At 61.0% G+C, this 20197-nt stretch overlaps 1 protein-coding gene across 4 annotated transcripts in view; it reads right to left on the reverse strand.

Annotated features, from left to right (window-relative positions):
* Positions 1-675: 675 nt before the first annotated feature.
* Positions 676-20197, reverse strand: part of SEPTIN9 (septin 9) — a 145631-nt gene continuing 126109 nt past the window's right edge. For all 4 annotated transcript variants that reach the window (XM_081804405.1, XM_081804408.1, XM_081804407.1 and 1 more), the window contains 7 exons: positions 6226-6417; positions 3897-4025; positions 3428-3509; positions 2977-3114; positions 2161-2278; positions 1178-1273; positions 676-882 (listed from right to left, as the gene is read on the reverse strand). In XM_081804405.1, coding sequence (XP_081660531.1) covers positions 691-882; positions 1178-1273; positions 2161-2278; positions 2977-3114; positions 3428-3509; positions 3897-4025; positions 6226-6417 — 947 coding nt within the window. In that variant the 3' untranslated portion in view covers positions 676-690. The remainder of the gene's footprint in view (positions 883-1177; positions 1274-2160; positions 2279-2976; positions 3115-3427; positions 3510-3896; positions 4026-6225; positions 6418-20197) is intronic.

Below are 20197 nucleotides of genomic sequence, written 5' to 3' on the forward strand. Positions count from 1 at the left end.
GGACTTGTGAATGGCAGCTTACTTGGAAAGAGTTTTTGAATTTATACTTAAGGTAAAGAGCATAAGAGGGGATGACCCTGGATTTCGGGTGGATGCTAAGCCAATGACAAATGTCCTTGTGAGGAAAAGACAGACACAGTCAGAAGGCTGAAGGTGGAGTGGGGATTGGGGACAAGCCAAGGGACGCCGAGGATGGCTGACAGCCACCAGGAGAGAGGCCTGGAACACATTCTCCCTCAGGGCCTCTGAAAGGAACGAACCCTGCTGACACCTTGACTTCTGGCCTCCAGAATTATGAGAAGAAATTTGTTTCAAGCTGCCCAGTCTGTGCTAATTTGTCACAGCAGCCCGAAGACACCAAGATGTGGGGGTCCCGGGAACTTGTGCAAGGGGCGGGCCGTCTGGTTCTCAGAGCTGGACAGAGCTATAGCCCAGCCCTGTCCTAGGCCCAGAGAGGTAGAGCAAGTTGTCCAGGGTCACACAGCATGGCCATGAAACAGCAGGACCAGAACCCAGGACTCGGCAGGACCCCTCATGGCTCCTTCCTTTCCTCTCTGGCAGTACTTCCCTGCCCCCTAGGAGATCGGGGTGAAGGCACAGCTCCATCAGCTAACAGCTGTGGGCCCTGGACAAGCCACCTGCCCCCTCCCAGTGGCTGAGTGGGCCAATGCAACAGATGAGGTCCCAGGATCACCCAGCTGAGGCCTTGGTGCCCAAGCTCCAGGCCAGCAGAAGCAGCTTGAGTTTTCTGATCTGTCTGGAGGCCCCAACAGCTTGACGATTACCTTCGATGGTGCCCCATTTGGTTTTCCGTCCAAGGATCCTCTTCCCATTCACTTGGTACTCGTGGTCACTGCCCACCACGGCAAACGGGATCATCTCCTGGGGGAGGGACAGGAAGCACTGGTCACATGTGTGCAAAGGCCAGTCCGCTCTCTGGGCCCCGGGGAAGAGCTGTCCTGAGCCCGGGGCCCCCCGGAACGAAAACCCTTGGCCTGAGAGAGCCACATGTGACCATTTGGGCTCTGACCCCCTCTGGCCCAGAGAATACGTTCTCATAGCTCAGGGCCATCCCACCCATCTCCCCAGGCCCACTGGAGCGGGCTGGAAGACCCCGCCGTGTCCTCTGGCAGGAACTGGGGGACCTCTGGGAATGGCATCTGGCCAATCCACTTACTCGGAACTTCTCATTCACCAGCCGGTCCTCCGAGTCCTCATCAAACTCCTTCTGGGGGTACACGTCGATGCCGTTGGACAGCAGGTCCGCGGTGATCTGGGGATCCAGAGGGGAGAGATGTGGGCGCCGTCCACACAGAAAGCTGGACTGGCCCACCGGGGTCTGCCTGCACTGTGACCTCCGGAAAGTAAGGGGGCCCAGCCTGGGGTCAAGGGCAGGCTCTACAGGGCTGGTGACCCTGATACTCCAGCTCTCGTGCCTCCTGAGTGGAGGAGAGGCAGCTGCAGGCCTGCCTGCCAGGAGACACGTGCAGCCACCCGAGTCCCGAGCGAGTCCCGAGCGTCTCCCTGTCCTCCCTCCCTAGCCCATCACACCCCGGAGACAGCAGCTCCGGGTTGTTGAGTCGTCCCTCAAGCTCCACCCGGAAACCCTCTGTCACGGCGGGCCCCGGATGCTGCCCGGGACCTCTGCAGCCCAGGTGCACCTGTCTGCGTCAGGCCGTCACCACCGTCTGCAGCACCAGCTCCCCAACACGTGGGTACTCCCGTGCACAGCTGTCATTTCTGCCCTAAGCGCAGACCCACAGCCGCGCGCAGCCTGCTCCCTCCAGCAGACACACGATGGGAAGGGCACAGTCCTCCCCTCGGCCTGCTGGGAAAATGCCCCGCACCCGGGCCCGGGGCCGAGGCCTGACGGGGGCGTGCGCAGCTTCAGGGATTAGAACAAAGGGCCTCCTGGCTCTCACCCACCGCGGTGGAGGCTCTGTGGGGCCCGGGGGCCTCGTTGTCCTGGTCGCCCAGGTGGCTCTGACGTGTTAGGAAGCCGCAGCCCGGGGGGCGCCCTCCTGCATGGATGGCGGCGGGGAAGGAAGATGCGGCCACCTGTCCCCTCAGTGGGGACCACCCCCTCTGGGCTTTCCCTTCCACCTGAGGAAGACCTGGCATGTTGTATCTGACAGCCCGGACGGAGGTGGGGAGCCCTACCCGCTGTTTGAAGTAGACCCTCTCCTCCAGGGTCAGCGTGTCGGCCTTGGCGATGACAGGAACGATGTTCACTACTTTGCTGAGGCGCTTCATAAACTCGATGTCCAGGGGCCTGAGGCTGGAACAGAATGGCGTGGATGATGAGCGTTTGGCCAAGGGGGTCGGAGGGATGGGGACAGAACGAGAGTGGCAGGGCTGCCTGCCTCTGGCTGGATGGAGCTGAGAAAGGGCCCTCAGGGTGCCCGTGGGGGCTTCCAGGTGGGGACATGCAAGCAAGGCCAAGGCCGTGGGTTGCGCGCCGGCCAAGCCCTGAGCAAGGGACAGGAAAGAGGAAGAGAGCATTCCCCAGACAGAAGCGCCACCGGGCTGGGCAGGAACAGGCTGGAGACCAGGCCGGCTCTGAGCACCGTCCCGGCTGAGGTGCCCTCTCAGAGAGGACATTGCTCACACAGCTGCGGGGCTTCCCTTGGGAGGAAGAGGAGGGAGAAGCGGGAGGAAGCCCCAAGCAGCTCTTGGCCCACCCAGCCAAGCCTCCGGGACAGGCTGCTGTCCGGGGCGTCCCCAGAACCTGGCCCACGGCCCCGGCGTGCCACCCGCCCCCAACCGGAAACCCGTCCTGAGCGGGCGTGGGGGCAGAATCGCAGGGCCCCTGAACGGCGGCCACCATCCTCCGCCCCGGAGTAGAGCTGCGTCCGCTCTTCCCACACGGCGAGAGTAGCAGTCACAGACACGGCATGGGGTCTGAACTTGGACGGCAAAGAGCCACCCGATCACATAGGACTTGGGCCCAGGGGACGCGGCCCGCGTGGCACTTACGAGTGGCCGGTGGCGGGGATAAAGTACAGGCAGCAGTGGACGCGCGTGTCCGGGATGCGCTTCTTCCGGTTGATGTTGACCTCCTCCTGCAGGTACTTCTCGTACTGGTCGTTGATGAACTTCATGATCGGCTGCCAGCTACAGGGAGAGGCCCTGTCAGCCTGCACCGGGGGACGGCTCCCGCCCGGTCTTCCCCAGCAGGCCACAAACCCCCAAATCCCAGCCCGGTCCTCAGCTTTCCAGTAGAACGACCAGGGGTGTGGGGCTTTCTGAGCAGAGACCGCAGCCTTCCCTGAGAGCTCCCAAACCAGCCTCCCATGCTGACCCTTGACCCCGGGGGGGGAGGGGGAGGGACAAGATTCTCAGGGTAACTGTACGTTGGCCCAGGGCTGGGGGACCTCTGAGGGTTTAGCAGCAGAGCAGGCCAGGAGACAGGCCCACGGGCCCTTACCAGTTCTCATTGTTGATGTGGTCCCCGAACCCTGGTGTGTCAATGACGGTCAGCTTCATGCGGACACCCTTCTCTTCAATATCTGCGCAGAATCACAGCGCCCATGAGCTCAGGCGAAGACCCCAGAGCCTTACAGATACCTGGCATGGGCTAGGTCCTGCCCGGTAGGAACCTGACCAGCCCCACCCTGAGGCCCACTTGGGGTGCCCATGGGTGACCAGCGATGGCCCCCCCCCCGGTGATGCCAGGGAGAGGACCTGCCTCCAGCAGGGGCTGGTGACAGATGTCTTGGGCAGCCCCTGCCCGTGGGTTTTGGTGGAAAACTCAGGTGTCTCTAGGGGGCTCTGTCGGACCAGGGCCTGTAGGGGTCCTGAAGAGCATCCCTGACCCAAGTTTCAACTTGCCCAGCTCAGGACTCAGCACCCCTGACACCCCGCATCGACACCCCCAGGCCCACCCCGGCACTCACCATGCGTGATGGACTTGATCTCAATGGTCTTGGGGATGCGTTCCTCCGATGTGGGCTGCACCGACTTCCGGCTAATTTTGGACTTGAAGAGGGTGTTGATCAAGGTGGACTTCCCCAAGCCGCTCTGCCCTGGGGACAGGATGGGAGCCAGTCAGCGGGCCCTGTGGTTCAGCAATACCTGGGCACTGCCCCCCAGCACCCCACAGTGGGGGCCCCAGGTTGGGGGAGGTCAGGAGGCAGGAAGGGCTGGGATGCTCAGGCAGTGGCCCAGCTCCCGTGCTGCCTTGGAGCAGGACAAGGACCCAGAGGGCCCAAGAGGAGCTGAGATGCAGAGCAGCCCCGGGGAGTCCGAGTGGGGGGCTGGGCAGCTCTCCCCTTCACAGTTGGACACACCGAGGTCATAAGGTTTGAAGGAAACTCTACAGAGCCCCAGGACCACAGGAGGGAGGCTCTGCAAACCCGCCAGGGTCTAACCACGGCTAGGCCACCCACGCTGCTGGGTTCTGGTCCGAAGACCCTGGGACCGGGCTCATCTAGGTTGGAAGTGCTGGTACGCTCAGCATACAAGGCCTGCAGCCGAGTGACCACGGGGCTCGGTGAAAAGCCACTGGGGCAGTTCCTGCTGGGGCAGGACGGGGGCCCCCAGACGGTGGGCAGCTGTGTCTCGCTGCCAGGAACAGCCAGCGGCCGGTCCCCACGTCCACAGACCCTGCCGCTGAGACTGACTGGCCAGCGAGCCCCCGGGGCATCAGGCCACCCCCCTATGTGGCTCCTTGGCACCCGGGCCCCGGCAGTGTTCCTGGCCTTGCTGTGCCCAAACCTCACCTCACCGAGCCCCTCCCACAGCAGGAGGGAGAGGGCAGAAGGCACGGTGGGGGGAGGGGGGCTGGACTCAGCTGTGACCAGAAGGCCCCTCCTGCTCACAAAGGTCACGGATCTACGGCTGGCCTTGCTGCAGCTGCAGAACCCTAGACTCCGCGCACAGTGCTCACCACACTCGCGCTGGGCACTGTCCTAAGTGAGGCTGTTTAACCCCCTCGCATGCCCAGGAGCCGTCACCGTCCCCTCTGATGGATGAGAAAACCGGCACGGAGCCCAGCGTGGGCATGGGGACCGTGCAGCCTGGCTCCAGGGCCCCGCCATGACCCCGCCCCCCGGGGTCCACACAGGGAGTGCCTCACAGGTACGACCCCACACGGGGAGCCCCAACACCTCACCCCTTCCGGAGCTGCCCTACGCCATGCTAGCCAATGTATTTAAAAAAATTAAATTACATGAATTTTCCGACTTTGATAACCGTGCAAGAAAAAGCGTGGGCTCCCAGGACGCTGTAGGTGGACGTCAGGAATCCCGGGGCCAAGCTGTCCATGTCCCCCTCAGCCCACCTGCTTGTGTCCCTGCCAGGTCAGCCCAGAGCTACGTCAGACATCCTGGCCACTGCGCCGGACAACTGGGTGATGCCGACGGGGACTTTAAAGCGCAAACCGTTAGTAGGATTATCATCTTTACCAACCCTGCTGCTGCTTCTGCGACTTCCCCACTTCCCCAGGGCCCGTGGCCACGTGGCAGCCACACACGGTGTCTGATTTGTCCCTCCCCATGGTCCCACTTTATGGATGAGTAAACCAAGACTGAGAGAAGCCCCAGGGAAGAGAGGACAAGCACCACACTGCTGAGTGGGGGCAAAGCCGGGATTCCACCCTGGGTCTGCAGACCCCCAAACAGACGCCCTCCCAGCCCAGCTGCCTCCCTGCTGTGTGAGGGAGGAGGGAGAGAAGAGCTCGGGCTCTCCCCCAAGTGAGCAGAGTCCTTGGGGTGCCCTCTCTGGGCCTCACTGCTGCCTACAAGGTGGGGCACCCTCTTGGCAGGGCTTCTGTGAGGACCAAAAGGGCTTCAGGAACAAGAGGCTGCCCAGTGCTCCCCCAGGTCTGGCCCCCAACCTGATCAAGGCCGGGCTAATCGATGACCTCCTCTGGTGTCCCTCCAGCTCTGCTGGGGCCTCCAGGAAGCCTCCAGCCGGGCCTGCTGGCCGTGGGGGGCCGGCCCCACCCCTGAAGTCCAGGGCTGAGCCACAGCGGGGTGAGGCCGCTGGTCAGCGAGCTGCCGCACCAAGCACCTGCCCGGCGTCCTGGGTTTCCTGCGACGAGGAGCCGAGGCCCCTCTGTGGCGCAGACGGAAGCCGGGGCCCTCCTGGCAGGCACACGGGCACACACGTGGTCCCACGCACCATCTGCCCTGCGGGCCAGCTGTGTCCACCCCCGTTTCTCAGAGGAGCAGACTGAGCCCCAGAGCCCGTGGCGTGGGGTCCCGGCGCAGGGCGCGCACTCACCGACCACCATGATGTTGAACTCGAAGCCCTGCTTCATGGCCTTCCTGCGCATCTGCTCCAGGATGGAGTCGATCCCCACGTAGCCGAAGTCCGCGGGGGCCTTCTCGTTCCGGGGCGCGGGCGCCTGCTTCAGCCCGGCGTCTCTGGGGGCTTCGGCCATGTCGCCAACGCAGCCAAGAGCTGCCTCAGGGGCTGTGGGGAGACCGGGGTGGGGGGGCGTCAGGGGGTCTGACATCTACAAAGCACCTGCATCCTCAGGTGGCTCCAGCCACCACCCCCGTTTCTCAAACAGGGAAACTGAGGCTCGAGACCCCTACAGAACACCCCAGACCTAAAGCCCCCCCCCCCACAGTGCCCACGGAGCCCCACGCTCTCCACCAGTGGCCTACGAGGTGGTGTCCTTCCCTTGGCTCCAAGGCAGAGCTGACTCCAGCCCTCCTCTTCTCAGCCTCCACCCTACCCCAGGGCATCCAGGTGGGCCCTCTCCACCGCCTTCACCTGGCTCAAAAGGCCCCCACACCTGCTGCAGGACCCTCAGGGCCAAACAGCTGAGTGTTTGGGCCAGCCTGTGAGCCAGGACAAAGGAGAGGACAGCCTTCTGAAGAGCGAAGGGAGGACCCGGGTATTTGTTGTCGGGCAGCTCCTGGGTGAGGTGTGTTAGGTCCCAGGTCCCGCCAACAGCCCCGCACGCAGAGCATGCTCCTCCCGGCCCAGCGGTTCCCAGGCAATGGCAGGCAGACAGGGCCCTGGGCCAGCTCCCCGCCCCCCACCCTGGCCTGGGCCCAGGGGGTTCTTCTCTCTGCCTGGCACCCGTGTGCCCCACACCCACAGGTTTTGCTTTCAGGTCTGCGGATGGGCAAGCGGGACCGAGCTTCTAGAAACAACTCAAGCTTCTGCAGTTTGCAGATCAACCTTCCTCCCTTCCTCCCTTGGCTGCCCCGAGGAGTCCACATGCCCAGGTCAGAAGCCTAGCGAAGGGGCGGCCGGAGGCACCCAGGGGGGACATGAGGGGCACTCCCCCAGTGGAGCTGGTCTGGGTGCTCGGGAGAGCATGGGTCCCTACCAGGGCCTGGCAGGAGCACATCGGCCAGGACCCGGCGCACCCCTAGACACACCACACTTGCCTGACCACACCTCTCCTCGGCCAGTCCCTCAGTTCCCCTGGCGGCCTTCCCTGCCCTCGACCACTGAGAAGAACTGTCAGCTCCCTCCCACCTCCCAGGGATGCTCACGGGAAGAAAGCACATGGTGCATCTTCACATCTCCCTGGGCCCACTCGGGGAGGGGCTGGCTGGTTCCCTGGGCATCAGCCCCAGAACCCCCTCTCCTGGGTGTGCCCTGGGGGCGCAGGACAGGTAAACTGTTTCCACTTCCCGGGGAAGTGACTGGACTCTCCCCTGCAACCAAACCCCAGTGCCAAACCCCAGTGGGCCCAGCCAGCTCCCACCTCCGCGGCCACACCTCTGCTTTGCAGGAGCGTCAGAGGGAACCGACCATGGGGGCCAGCACCTTCTCCTTCCGGAAGGAGGGTGATCAGCTGATAAATTCCAGAAATCGGAGTGTGGGTGGTTTCTCCACACAACGTCGCAGCACAATGTCACTCAACTTCCCCGTGTGCTCAGCCTGACAAAGTGCCGACTTCACAGACTCGGGGGTCAAGCAAATAACAGAGCCCACGTAAAAGCACTAGGGACCGTCACGGGTCCCCGCTGCCCACCCCCGCTCCCAGGCCGGGGACAGGCAAGGGACCCAGGAGGCAGCGATGACAGCGACGGGGCCTCCTTCCAGCAGCGCCCGGAAGGCATCTGCCTCTGCTCCCTCCTGACTGTCCCCGAGCTCCAGCATCTTTAAATAAACAAAGACAAGCGCCGCATCTGGCCTTGAACATGTGGTTGTGGGGCTGCTTCCTGGAGACAGACATGGGGCCTTGTCTTGCAGGCCAGCAGCTCAGCCCGCCCCACGTGACCGAAAATTGCTTCCATCTGCCTGAGGGTCTGGGAGCCATTCAGTCCGGGCCTGGGCCACCCCCCGCCCACCCCCACATTCATCCCTCATCCCCTCCGAGCCAAACTGGGGGGAGGGGGAGGCGCATCAAGGCCCCTGGGACCCCCCTCCACTCCCTCCTCTGCTCCAGCTGCCCCCCACCCCCTAGGCACCAACATCCACTGCAGAAACTCAAACCACAAAGCAAACATCCTGCCCACCAGCACCCTGCTTGAGAAATAACAATAAAAGCACAACAAGCCCCATCCTTCCCACCGACTGAGGGAAGGGCCTGGCCTTTGCACAGGTGGGGGTCCCTTCCTGCAAGGCCCTCCTCTCCCTGCCCGGAGGGTACCCGTGGTGATGCCAGAGCTCCACTCTCCGCTCTGCCCGGCCAGGAGGCAGGACCTCCACGCGGGGAAAGCAGAGGCCCCATCAGGCAAACTTGCCCCGAGACACCTTCTCTGACAACTCTCGCTTTCCACTGAGAGCCACCAGGGTGGCTGCTCACAGAGCCCTGGCTGCTCCGGCCGGCTAGCAGGGACCGCAGAGACCATCTCCTCCAACACCGTCCCAAAGGACTTGTATGATGGAAAGACCCCATGCCCACGCTGTCTAAAATATGGCGGCCACATGGGACTCTTTTGTTAATTGTGGTGAAATACACATAACATGAAATTTACCATCAACCATTTTAAGTGCACAGTTCAGTGGTGTCAAGAACATTCACACTGTTGTGCAACCAATCTCCAGAACGCATTCTGCCTTGCAAAACTGAAACTCTCTCCCCATTAAACACGAACTCTACCCACCCCACCCCCCGCCCCTGCAGCCTCCATTCTACCCTGTGAATCTGGCTAGGGACCCCCATAAAAAGAGGAATCGTCCAGCGTTTGTTCTTTGGGGGCTGGCTTATTTCACTAACAGCATGCCCTCAAGGTTCACGCACGTTGTAGCAGGTATCAGAATGCCCTTCCTTTTTAAGGCTGAGAGTCCCTGGTGTGGCCAGAGCACATTCTGCACGTCCATTCGTCCCTCAATGGACGCCTGAGTTGCTTCTGTGTTTTAGCTCTTGTGAGTAACGCTATGAACACAGGTGTGCGAATACCTCGAGACCCTGCTTCCAGTTCTTCTGGGTACCTCCCCAGCAGTGGGATCGCTGGGTCATACGGCATTCGTATTTTTAATTTTTTGAGCAACGGCCACCTGTTTTCACACGTGACTTCTGAGCTGGAAATGCAGCCGGTCCAACTGAGGAACTGAATTTTTCATTGTATTTAATTTTAATTAATTTACATTTAAAAAGGGACCCAGGCCAAATGGTAAAGATACTGGACAGCACAGAAATCTAGTTCAACCTACTTCTTTTGTAAATGGGGAAAATGAGGTCCCCAGATTTTTTTTTCCCCCTGAAACGCCATCAGAAGCAGCCAGGCCAACATGCGATGACCTTCACGCATTTACTCAACCCCGAAACCTCACATTCACTGCTGTGCCGCGTGATTACCGTCCATGTCCCCCCCAGACACACCGTGAACCCCAGGGAGCATGGCAGCTGGCCTGGTTGGATCCCCCCTGTACGTCCAGAGCTGTACAGGGATGGGACACTCAATCAAGACTCATGGAATGACTGGGGTTTTGGGAGTGTCCCCTCGGTGCACGCTGGGTGGAGGACTCTGCAGTCCCAGGCTGGCCCACAGCCCCGCCACGACAATGGTCAGACCTGCATCCAGTCCACCTCCCCCACTGACCTCTCCCTGGGGCTGGGGCCTCACACTCTTTCCCATGGCCCCACACCTGAATTTGGACAGCGACGGGGCCTCCTTCCAGCAGCGCCCGGAAGGCATCTGCCTCTGCTCCCTCCTGACTGTCCCCGAGCTCACGAGATGCTATTAATAGCAAAGGGATGTTCCTCACAGAAAAGAAAGTTTCACATTTATGTCCCAGATGACACTCTCTGCACCCTCATCAGCTAAAGAGAACAAGAGGGAGCCCCATTTTTTAAAGATTATTTATTTGAGAGAGAGCATGAGCAGGAGGGGCAGAGGGAGAGAGAGAATCCCAAGTGGATTCCATTCTGAGCGCGGAGCCTGAGATCACGACCTGAGCCGAAACCAAAAGTCAGATACCCAGCCAACTACGCCACCCAAGCGCCCCAAGCCCCATTTTTTAAAAAGAGTCACTTTTTAAGTAATCTCTACACTCAGCATGGGGCTTGAACTCACAACCCCGAGATCGAGAGTCACATACTTCACTAACTGAGCCAGCCAGGTGCCCCAAGGGAGCCCCATTTTTTAAAAGTGTAAAACTCAGGTTCAGAGAGGTTAAGTAATTTACTCATGGTCACACAGCACTGCCTGCCTTCTCTCACTGTTTCTGCCTGCCTCTTGGGCAAGGCAATGTGGAGAGAGAGCAAACTGCCAAGCCCGTCCTTCCCCTCCTCGGAGGAGAGGATGCCGGTTTGCTCTGGGGGTGTGGGCTCCCGTGCACTCCCTCCCCAGCAGCCCTGGGTCAACAATTTCTCCCGCCCCCTGCCCAAGGCTCTCAGGCCCAGGGTGACGTCATTGCCTGCCAGGCCACCAACCTCCCCCAAGGAAGGAAGGCCCGAGACCACCCAGGCTGGGATGACCCTACACACTGGCTTATACCTTCCTCCAGCCTAATTATCCTCTTGGTTGTGGTAACATTTACATAACATAAAGTTTTGACCATTTTAAATCATGTTTCGGTGTCTGTTTCGTGGCCTGCAACCCATCCACGATGGCCACCACCATCTACCTCCAGAATGCTTCCATGACCCTCGACAGAAACCGCGCCCACCGACCTGTAACTTCCCCTGCCGCTCCCCCAGTGGCCTCTAGTCGACCTTCTGACTTTGTGGATTTGACTGGTCTACGGACCTCACGCAGCCCTGTCCTCTGTGTCCGGCTTCTCTCGCCCAGCCTGACGTCCTCACGGCCCATGCGTGTTGCAGGACGTGCCGGAATGTCCTTCCTTTTCACGTCTGAACAACATTCCGCTGTTTATTGTGCATCCGCCAGCGGACGCTTGCGTTCTTTCCCCCTTTTGTAAATGATGCTGCTGTGAACACGGCTCTGCAAGGGTCTGAGTCCCTGCTCTGAATTCTTGTGGGGTGTCCAGCCTAATTATTAACAGAACCCAGGTGACCCTCAGAGAGGCACAGTAACTGCCACGGTCATCCTACCGTCAGAGCAAGGCTCGGTGCTTCTCTGCGGACTGCACGGTGGGTGCCAGGGGCCTCGGGTGCCGGCCGTGGCTCCACGTGGCCCTTAGCAGGGCCCACACCCTGCCACACCTGGGCGGAAAATGGGCCCCGTGGTTCCTGACCACCGCCCCCCACCGCTGCTCTCCTCGGCAAGCCCCTTGAACCTGACACTGTGGCCTGCTCGGTGGCGTCCCTGACTCCTAGCCCAGAGAGTGGCACTCAGGAAGTATCCACGATCTCCACCAACAGATGAACGGACGAACAACAGGTGGTGCACCCACAGCAAGGGACGTTGGCCATCCAAAGCAGCGACGTCCCACTACCTGCTACAGCACGGATGAACCTCGCCACCACGATGCTCAGTGTTTCACTCAGCCTGTCGCAGAAGGTCACCTATGTAGGATTCCACTGATGTGAAACGTCCAGAATCAGCAAATCCACGGAGACAGAAAGTAGATGAGCGGTGCCGGGGGCTGGGGAGGGAGAGCTTCCCGCGTAGGGGGTTTCCTTTTGGGGTGATGAAAATGCTCTGGAACCAGACAGAGGGGGCGGTGGAACACCACCCGGAAAAAATGCCACTGAATTGCTCACCCTGAATGGGTGGATCGTCTGGTGTGGGGACTGTCATCTCAATAAAGCTGTCATATTAAGAAAGAAAAGTGGAGGCTGCCAGTGGAGCTGGACTGGAAAAAATCCGACTGTGCCCACGAGTGCCCACCAGCTGGCTCTATGGCTCACAGGACGGCTGAGGCCCAGACGCCACGCTCAGGCCTGAGGTCGGGAGCTCCAGGGCTGCCAGGTGGTGCCCCGGAGTCAGCAGCCCTGTGGCTCCCAGAAAGGGCAATTCCTCTCTGCAGGTCCCCATTTCGAGCCCTGTGGGAGAGCCCCCACCCCCCACAGGCAGGTGGCAGGTGGCCCGATGCGGCCTGCCCCCTCCTTCAGCACAGGCACCTGCTGGGCTGGCCTTTTCTCAGGAGCTGGGTGTCAGGGTCCTAAAGCAAGAAGGAAGTGCAGGGCTCCACCCAGCCCCACCTGGCGACCTGGCTCTTCTGTGTGCCCACAGCAGGGGCCGTAATTCACAGCCCCGAGCCAGCCCCCTCTGTGGCCTTCTGCCCCAAGTGACCAATTCTCCCCTGACCCAGGGCCTGCCAAGGATGATGGGACCAGACTGCCGCTGTAGCTCGCTGGGCCTGGGGCTGTGGGGTGCTCCCCTGGCTGGGAGGCAGCCCCCAGAGAGGAGCCAGCTATTGGGTAGGATGCTCTGGAGCTGGGATGGAGTGTGAGTGGCCGGACTTGGAAACCAACACCCAGGGGTCCCCCATATTGGCGTGCCGCCTCCCTGTTTGTGTTGCTGCCTTGCTCTGCATCCCAGCAATGTCCCCACGAGTTCCACCCTCCCCGAGCATCAGTCTCATCTGCCCTGGGCCCTTGCCTGACTCTGCCCCCAGCAGGACAGCAGCCATGTGGTACCAGCGTCAGAACAGGCCCTAGGACAGCGCTCTGGGGTCAAGCCAATGCCGTTCCCCTCGCTCACTCCAATCCTCTCCATGCCTGGCTCTCAGCCTGGGGACTCGGACACTGTTGTCTGAACATGCTTTGCTCAATCACCACCCACCCACAGTGCCTGAGCAGAAAGCAAGGCCAACCAGTCCGCAGATGCCTAGAAGGCTACCTGACGGGCCCACGAAGGGAACCAGAGTCACCAAGCAGATCCAGGTAGACCCACTCGGGGGCCAGATGATGGGGTTCCTGGGGCACCAGGGTCCAGCAGGGCCTCTTCTCTTCCCGCCCCAAGGCCTCTCTGGGAGAAAACGGCCTTCCGTCTCCCAGCCCACCCTACCCCAGGTGGTGCCAGTGGTCAGTCTGAGCTCACAGCGTAAGGATGCCCACAGGAGAGGGCTCTGGGGCTGCTCCCCACCACCCCCCCAGCTGCCTGGAGTCCACCCTCTGGGACCACGGCACAGACTCTGCAGTGCAGGCCGAGGGGACATCTGCAGACCCCACCGGAGCACCCGAGCCCGTGGCCGTGACACAGGCAGCTGATGCTCCTTGTCCCCCACAAAGAGGCTTCTTCAAGGTGGGCGAGGCCCCGATGCAGGGAGTGCTGGGGGGACAGTGACCAGAGCTGCTCCTGCCCTCCCGCCGAACCTCCCCGGGTGCCTGCACTCCTGCAGGCCCTGGCCTGGGCACCACACTGGCTCGTCCCCGCGGCTCCCCTGCTGAGCCTGTACTCTGCATTCGAGCAGTTTCCACAGCGGCTGCGTTATGACGTGCGCAGGGTTCTCTCCCTCCCACATCTCCCCCTCCACGGGACAGTCACGAAGCCAGAGCCCTCATCCGCCACGTTCAGAACGGCACCGCCACATGGCAGGTCCAAGACTTGATGTCCGTTGAACAAAGGAGAGAACAACACAGGCCTGACGCTGATCACAACAGCCAACGTCTAGCGGGGGCTCACGGTGCACCAGGCGCTTCTAGACGTCTCGCGTGCGCTACCTCACGACCTGGGCAACAGCCTGCTCAGCCAGATACTGTTACTGTCCCCACGTCACGGAGGAGGAAACAGGCCCACAGCGCTTTGGTCTTCTATAGGGATTCAGAGCTAGTGCATGGCTGAGCCAGGATTTGAACTCGGGCAGGGAGACTCCACGGGCCAGGTCCTCCAGCGAAGACCCAGACGGTGTATGCTGCGGGGGCAGGGACGGGAGGCCTGGAACTCTCGCCCCTCTCTCCCCAGGAGCTGCCAGGAGATGCCCATCCCATCTGATGGGAAAGGGATTCCCGTTTAGGGAAGCCCCAGGCCTATCGAGGGGCTTAGCACTGTAGCCCCCGTAACCTGGGAGAAAAATCACCTAAAGGCCTGGCTGGCCAAGCTCCTCGACAGCAGCTGCAGGGCCCAGAATGGGGGTGCCAGATTCCAGGGGCCTTCTCCAGGCTGCAGAACTCCCAGGGCAGGGGGGCTGAAGTACACAAACCCTGGTGCAGCTGAGGTCTCACACCAGAGGCCCAGCACACCTGCTGTCCCACCAAAGCTCCCGGATGGATCCATCGGAGCAGAGAGCAAAGTGCCCATTCTCATCCTAAAACTCCACCTCCTGGAGGTGGTCCCAGGCTAAGCCAACAAATTCACAGGGGCCTCAAAGATGACTCCCCACTTCTGGTCGTAAGTGGTGGGGCGGGGGGGGGTGGAAATGCTATTGTTAGCCAACTTGGGGAAGTCAGTGGGGCTGGGGACCAGACACACACATAAGGAGCTGCTCTGGAACAAGATGTTAAAGAAATAGCTATAAACAATAACTGCGGAAGAAGATCCCGGGTTCTGGGGCGCCTGGGTGGCTCAGTCAGTTAAGCGTCTGCCTTGGGCCTAGGTCATGATCCCAAGACTCGCACTGGGCTCCCTGCTCAGCGGGGAGCCTGCTTCTCCCTCTCCCTCTGCTGCTCCCCCTGCTTGTGCTGTCAAAAAATTAGACAAAATCTTTGGGGGGAAAAAAAGAAGATCACAGGGTCCTAGGGGACCAGGACCACAATACAGATTCATTCAGCAAATGATTCACGGCCAGGGGGTCTCCCTCCCTGAGCTGCAGCAGGGAGGACCTTGGAGAACCAGCAACGTTGCACTATCGGGGGTGGGCGGGGAGGGTGCAGGGCCTCACTCCTTGAAGGGCTTTGAAAACAGGACCTCTTCTCAATTTACTCCACTCCTTGCGCCTTTCTCCTTGTCCCCCATTCACCTACCCAAGCCACTACAAGCTCTCCGTGAATGTCGCCGGGGAACTTCCTGTTCCCTTCTAAAGACTTAAACACTGAATATAAATGACCAAATTTTGCAAATTTGTGCGGGCGGGAATCGAGGACTGAATTTCAAAAGCACACATGCCTCCTCTAATTCGATAAGTAATTGCAAATCAAATTACACTTCACACTTTGTACGAGGCAGGAAGCATCTCGTCAGAGTCTGGTCAGGAACCGGGATGCCAGAAATCTGAGACTTTGCCCTCTGGCCTGAAACTGGGTTTAGAAAAGGAGCACAAAGGCTCGTGCCTCTCTGGAGAAAGGAGGGATTTGCAAATGCAAAGCGCTGCATTTTTCTCCCGCTCCGGGCTCCTTCCCTTTTCCGAGGAGGCGGAAGAGAAGTTGCAGTTCTCCAGTTCTCCGGAGGAGACCCGGTGGGAGTGTGCATGAATCATGATCTCCCAGGACCCCGTGCCCTTTGCGGACCTGGCAGGGGACACAGTAGAGAGAATGCCATCCCCATCCGATTCATTCATTCATTCCTTCAGGGGCCGGAGGCGCCCCAAAGGCGGGGAGGGGGGGATCCCCGCTCCTACTGCCCGCCAAGGCTCCTCGGCCTTGCTCCTGCCAAACGCGTGAAAGCAAGCTTCTCCTCAATTGTGCAGGAAGGAATCTCAAGAAGCTCTTCGTTTCCATTGGCCTGAGACAGATTTGGACAGCGGCCACCTCTCACCAGGCCACCCCACCCCCTTCTGGAAGAGGCCCTCTTCTGTTCTTTATTTGCAGCCCGGCCTCCTCCTTCCAGGGACTCTCGGCCAGGCTCGGTGGCCCCACTGAGACTTCGCTCAGAGCAGGCTCTGACCTGCAAGCCGCCTGCCCATATTCGCTTCCTAAAAAGCAGGCTGCAGAAATGACAGGCAGCCAGGGCCAGGGATGAGCCCTCTGACTTCCTGCATCAAGGACTTATTTATTATTCCGTTTTCCACCACCCACTGGCCTCACAGGATCAGGGACTGTGGCCCACCCCCAGCCTTCTCCCACCCCAGAGAACCTTCCAGCATGATGGGCCCCCACCCCAAAGCAAATGCAGAACCCAGCCCCGGCCAGCCCGCCCACCAGGTCCGAAGAGGCCGGCTGACCACAGAGATTCCGTTAGTTCTTGGCAAATATTTGCCAAGTTAAAAAGAGAAAGAAAAGATCCTCCCCGTGGATGGGTGGAAACTGGCCATTTGTCACAGCGTGGAATTTCCTCTTATCAGGGATGTCCCCCTAAGGGGGGGGTGAGGCCTCCCCTTCCCCCTCTTCTATCAGCAAGACTGTCAGCAGATGCTCCCCAGAGCTGGGGGTAAGACCGGACAGAGGCTGGGGGCGCTGGGGGTTTCTCCCCAGCTGATGAGGTCATCTGAGAAAACAAAAAGCAGACAGGGTTCCCTGGGTGCAACAGGGCAGCCCCCGCCCGCCCAGGGGCTACTAGAAAAAGATATCAAAATTCACCACCCCCCCCAAAGTTATGAAACAGTTCGCATCTGTGCAGTTCTGGTCAGGCCTGTGGTGGGGTGGGGTGATGGGGGTGCTACCTAGGCGACCTCATGCCCAGAGCAGACTTCAGGAAGGCAAAGGCAGAGCCTGGGAGGGGGGCTGAGCAGGGAGGGGCACATTCCTGGGCCAGAAGAGAAGCCTGGCCAGATGACCCCTGAAGCAGGGAGATGGACAGCTCATACCACCGGCCGATGGGCTGAGGGTCCAGGAAGGGTGGGGGACAGGCGGGGCGGGGTCAGCAGCTCCAGACCACCTTGAATCAAGTCACGCATCCGTTTGCAGTTCCAGCTCTGGGCTGAGGGGGGTCAAGAGAGCTGGAGTCATTTGCTCTCCCACCGCTGGGTCCGTCCTGCTCAGGAGGGCAGGGGCCCTGGAAGTAGTGGGTTCAGGGCCTGGGGATCAGCAAGGACCCTTCCACGGCTCCCTCAGCCTACCCTACCCTAACTCTTCATGTCCTCAAGACCCCACTGCTCCCTGCCCCCCTGCCCCTTCCAGCCCCTGCTCGCCCACAGGAGCCACTCACCCAGTGCATAAACCAAAGAACGACCCTTTGCAATCTGAGGACCCACCCTAAGGTCACATGCTCTCTGAAGGGAACGTGGGATGGAGTGCCCGCCTATCCAAGGAGTCTCGGAAACACACCCACCCCCCTACCCAGGCCCTTCCCAGGACAAAGCCATGTGCAAGGACAGCTCACTTCCACCACCTCTGAAACACTGCCTGGCGGGGGGTGGGATGCTGGCCGTGGGCGGGGGGTGGGATGCTGGCCGTGGGCGGGGTGCAGACACCCCAGTGCCCAGTGCTGTGTCACAGAGCAGAGAGAAAGACGCAGGTATGGTCCATCTCCCCGTCTGCGCTGTGGCACGAAGTCTGGGTGCACTCTGGGCTTGGGGTTTTAAGTAGACACAGCCGCCAGGCCTCTGCAGAGCCAAGTGCTTAGGGGTCACCCCTCACCCCAAGCTACAGGGAATGCGCCCTGACCACCCCAGCCTTTCCTTTCCCGAAACGCTCTCTTCTCTGGGCTTCCGTCCGGGCCTCTACTGCTTTGCCTCCTCCGTCTGAGGCTAATGGGGCTAAGGCTCTTTGCTAGCCCCTCCTCCACCCGCAGAATCAGTCCTGGTCCCCGGCTGGACACTCTACTCTCCCCAGGCAACTGCCCATCCTCTGTGCATTAAATGCCAACCTCTACTTCGAATACTGCTGCTGACTGACTGGTACCCCCCACTGCACTCGCTGTGTGACCCTGAGCAAGTATTAACCTCTCTGTGCCTCCATTTTCTTTTGTGTAATTGGAATAACAACACTTGCCTCCCAAGAGCGTTATGAGAATCAAGATTATTTATGAGGCGCACAGTCAATGCTCTAAGTTGTTGTTCATAAAATACGGGCCCATGCCCAGCTCTCCAGCTTGGGTGCATGGCCCCTCTCCCTGGCTCCTATCAGCTCTGCAAACAAGGCTCCTCAGAGAGGCTCTCCCCGCCCCCTGCTCCTGGAGAAACCTCCCTTGCTCCCCCAGGTTGTTGAATGAATAGGGAGCTCGCTGCCCTTCCTCCCGCCCTCCTCTCTTCCCAGAACATCGTGGGGGGCCGGCCACTGCTCCCCCGCCAACCCAGGTGGCGCCTCTCCCGCCCTGGCCCCCAAAGTGCTGGCCTGCATCCTTTCCCACGGACTCCCCCGCGGCTTTCAGTGTGTGGCAGCATGTGAGTTGGATGTTAACCATTTCCAGCTTCCATAGTCCTCTGGAGTCAAGGAGCACCCAAGAGGAAGGATGGGTGGATGCACTTCCGGGGACGGCTCCTACCCATTCAGGAAATTTTGCTCAGGAAACGGTGCGGGGAAGGGCGCCTGCTGAGGAGGAGAGGTGGGCGGACACTGGGCGGCCTGGTGGCCTGTGTCCTGCCCAATCCCTAGCCCCGTCCTCACCCACCAGGCGGCGGGGCTCTCCTAGGGGCACAGCAGAGGCAGAGCCTGGGGCAGGCAGGGCAGGCCAGTGCGCAGGGGCTCAGAGCAGAACACGTGGGGCCACCCTGGGCACTGCCCTGAGCTGCCCCCCCAGCTGTAGCCGGCCTGGCCAGTAACACGGTGCCAAGCGGGTCCCCTATGTGGGGAGACCAGGCCATGGGTCACCGGGCAACCCCGAAGATCAGCCCCTGGGAGCTGGGGTCTGCCAGTGAGTTGCATAGCCCCAGAGTGACTTTTCCTGCCGTCCCTGAATCTTTGGCCCAGCTGTTCAATGTGACATACCTCCAGCCCAAACTGAAGAGCGGTTGGGACAACTGGCAATGAGAATTTATTAACTGAGACACCACCAGGGGCTCGGCCTGGGCTGTGCACGGGCACTTTAGTTCCTCCTTGGATTGCACATTTCCTGCGGTTAATTAGCTGCGACTCTTGACATGAGACCGAAAGAACCACCACCACGGTACCGTGTCCTTACACAAGTTAGGACGGAAGAAAGTACAGCGAGGAAGTGTGCCCATCGGCGGGGTCCCCGCCTTGCGGGACCCCACCCACCGACAGACCCCAGCCTGCCTGCGCCCTCCGCACCCCGGGGGGTACCTGCCTGCGGATTGGCAATGTCATCGGCCTCCTCTGCCTGATTGAGGACGCCAAAGGCGCAGAACCTGGAGGCCCTGGGTGTGGGAGCCTGTCCCCTCCCAGGTCCCTCGGCCGCGGCTCCGGGAAGGAGCCACATTCATATGGTAATTTCTGCCTGCGAACTGGCGAGCATCAGCGGCCCCTCCAGCCACGGCTGGAGGAGGAGAAGAAGGGGGGCGGGGAGCCTGGCCCCGGCCTGACTGCCCGCTCACCGCCTCCCAGCCCCGCCAACCCAGCCAAGCCAGCCAAGCCAGCCAACCCCGCCAACCGGGCCCTTCCCGGTGCCCTCACCTCGGGCTGAGGGGCAGGGGGAGGGGGGGCAGGCTCCCGGGGGCAGGCGGGACAAAGGGCCTTCGCCTTGTGTGCTCACGTGGTGGTTTCAGATGACAATGGACACGGACACGTTCGTGTGAGCCTAACTTTTCCGTGTGTGACGCCGGGCAGATGCTCCCACCACCCCCCCCACGCCCCCTCTCGGGATCCCAGAGGCAGCGCCCTGCACTTCCCACCCTCCCGGGAAGGAAGCGTCTCCCTGGGGCCGCGGCGGGTGGGGGCAGGGGGAGCGCGTTCTCTCAGGAAAAAGAAAGGCCGCTCCCACACCCCAGTCCGTTCCCCCCGCTTCCTGGGCGGGGGGGGGGTACACACAGCCCAGCCACTCCCCTCCACCCACTTCCTCCTCCCCTCCCCCCCCCAGGAGCGAGGCTGCAGCTTCCCTATGGCCCCGGGAGGGAGGACACGCAGACCTTCCATTTGCGCCTCCTGCCTAGTCCTGGGCCCCCTGCAGGCGAAGGGAGCCAGAAGCCGGCGCCAGTGCTCGGCTGCAGACCCGAATGGCTCCTCTGTGCCCCCTCACCGACCCCCAAGCCCACCCACAGGCCCAGTCACCATACCCCA

The sequence above is a fragment of the Leptonychotes weddellii genome, chromosome 15, assembly GCF_054177405.1.
Source record: "Leptonychotes weddellii isolate Sample4059 chromosome 15, ASM5417740v2, whole genome shotgun sequence".
In the NCBI taxonomy this organism is placed as follows: domain Eukaryota; kingdom Metazoa; phylum Chordata; class Mammalia; order Carnivora; family Phocidae; genus Leptonychotes; species Leptonychotes weddellii.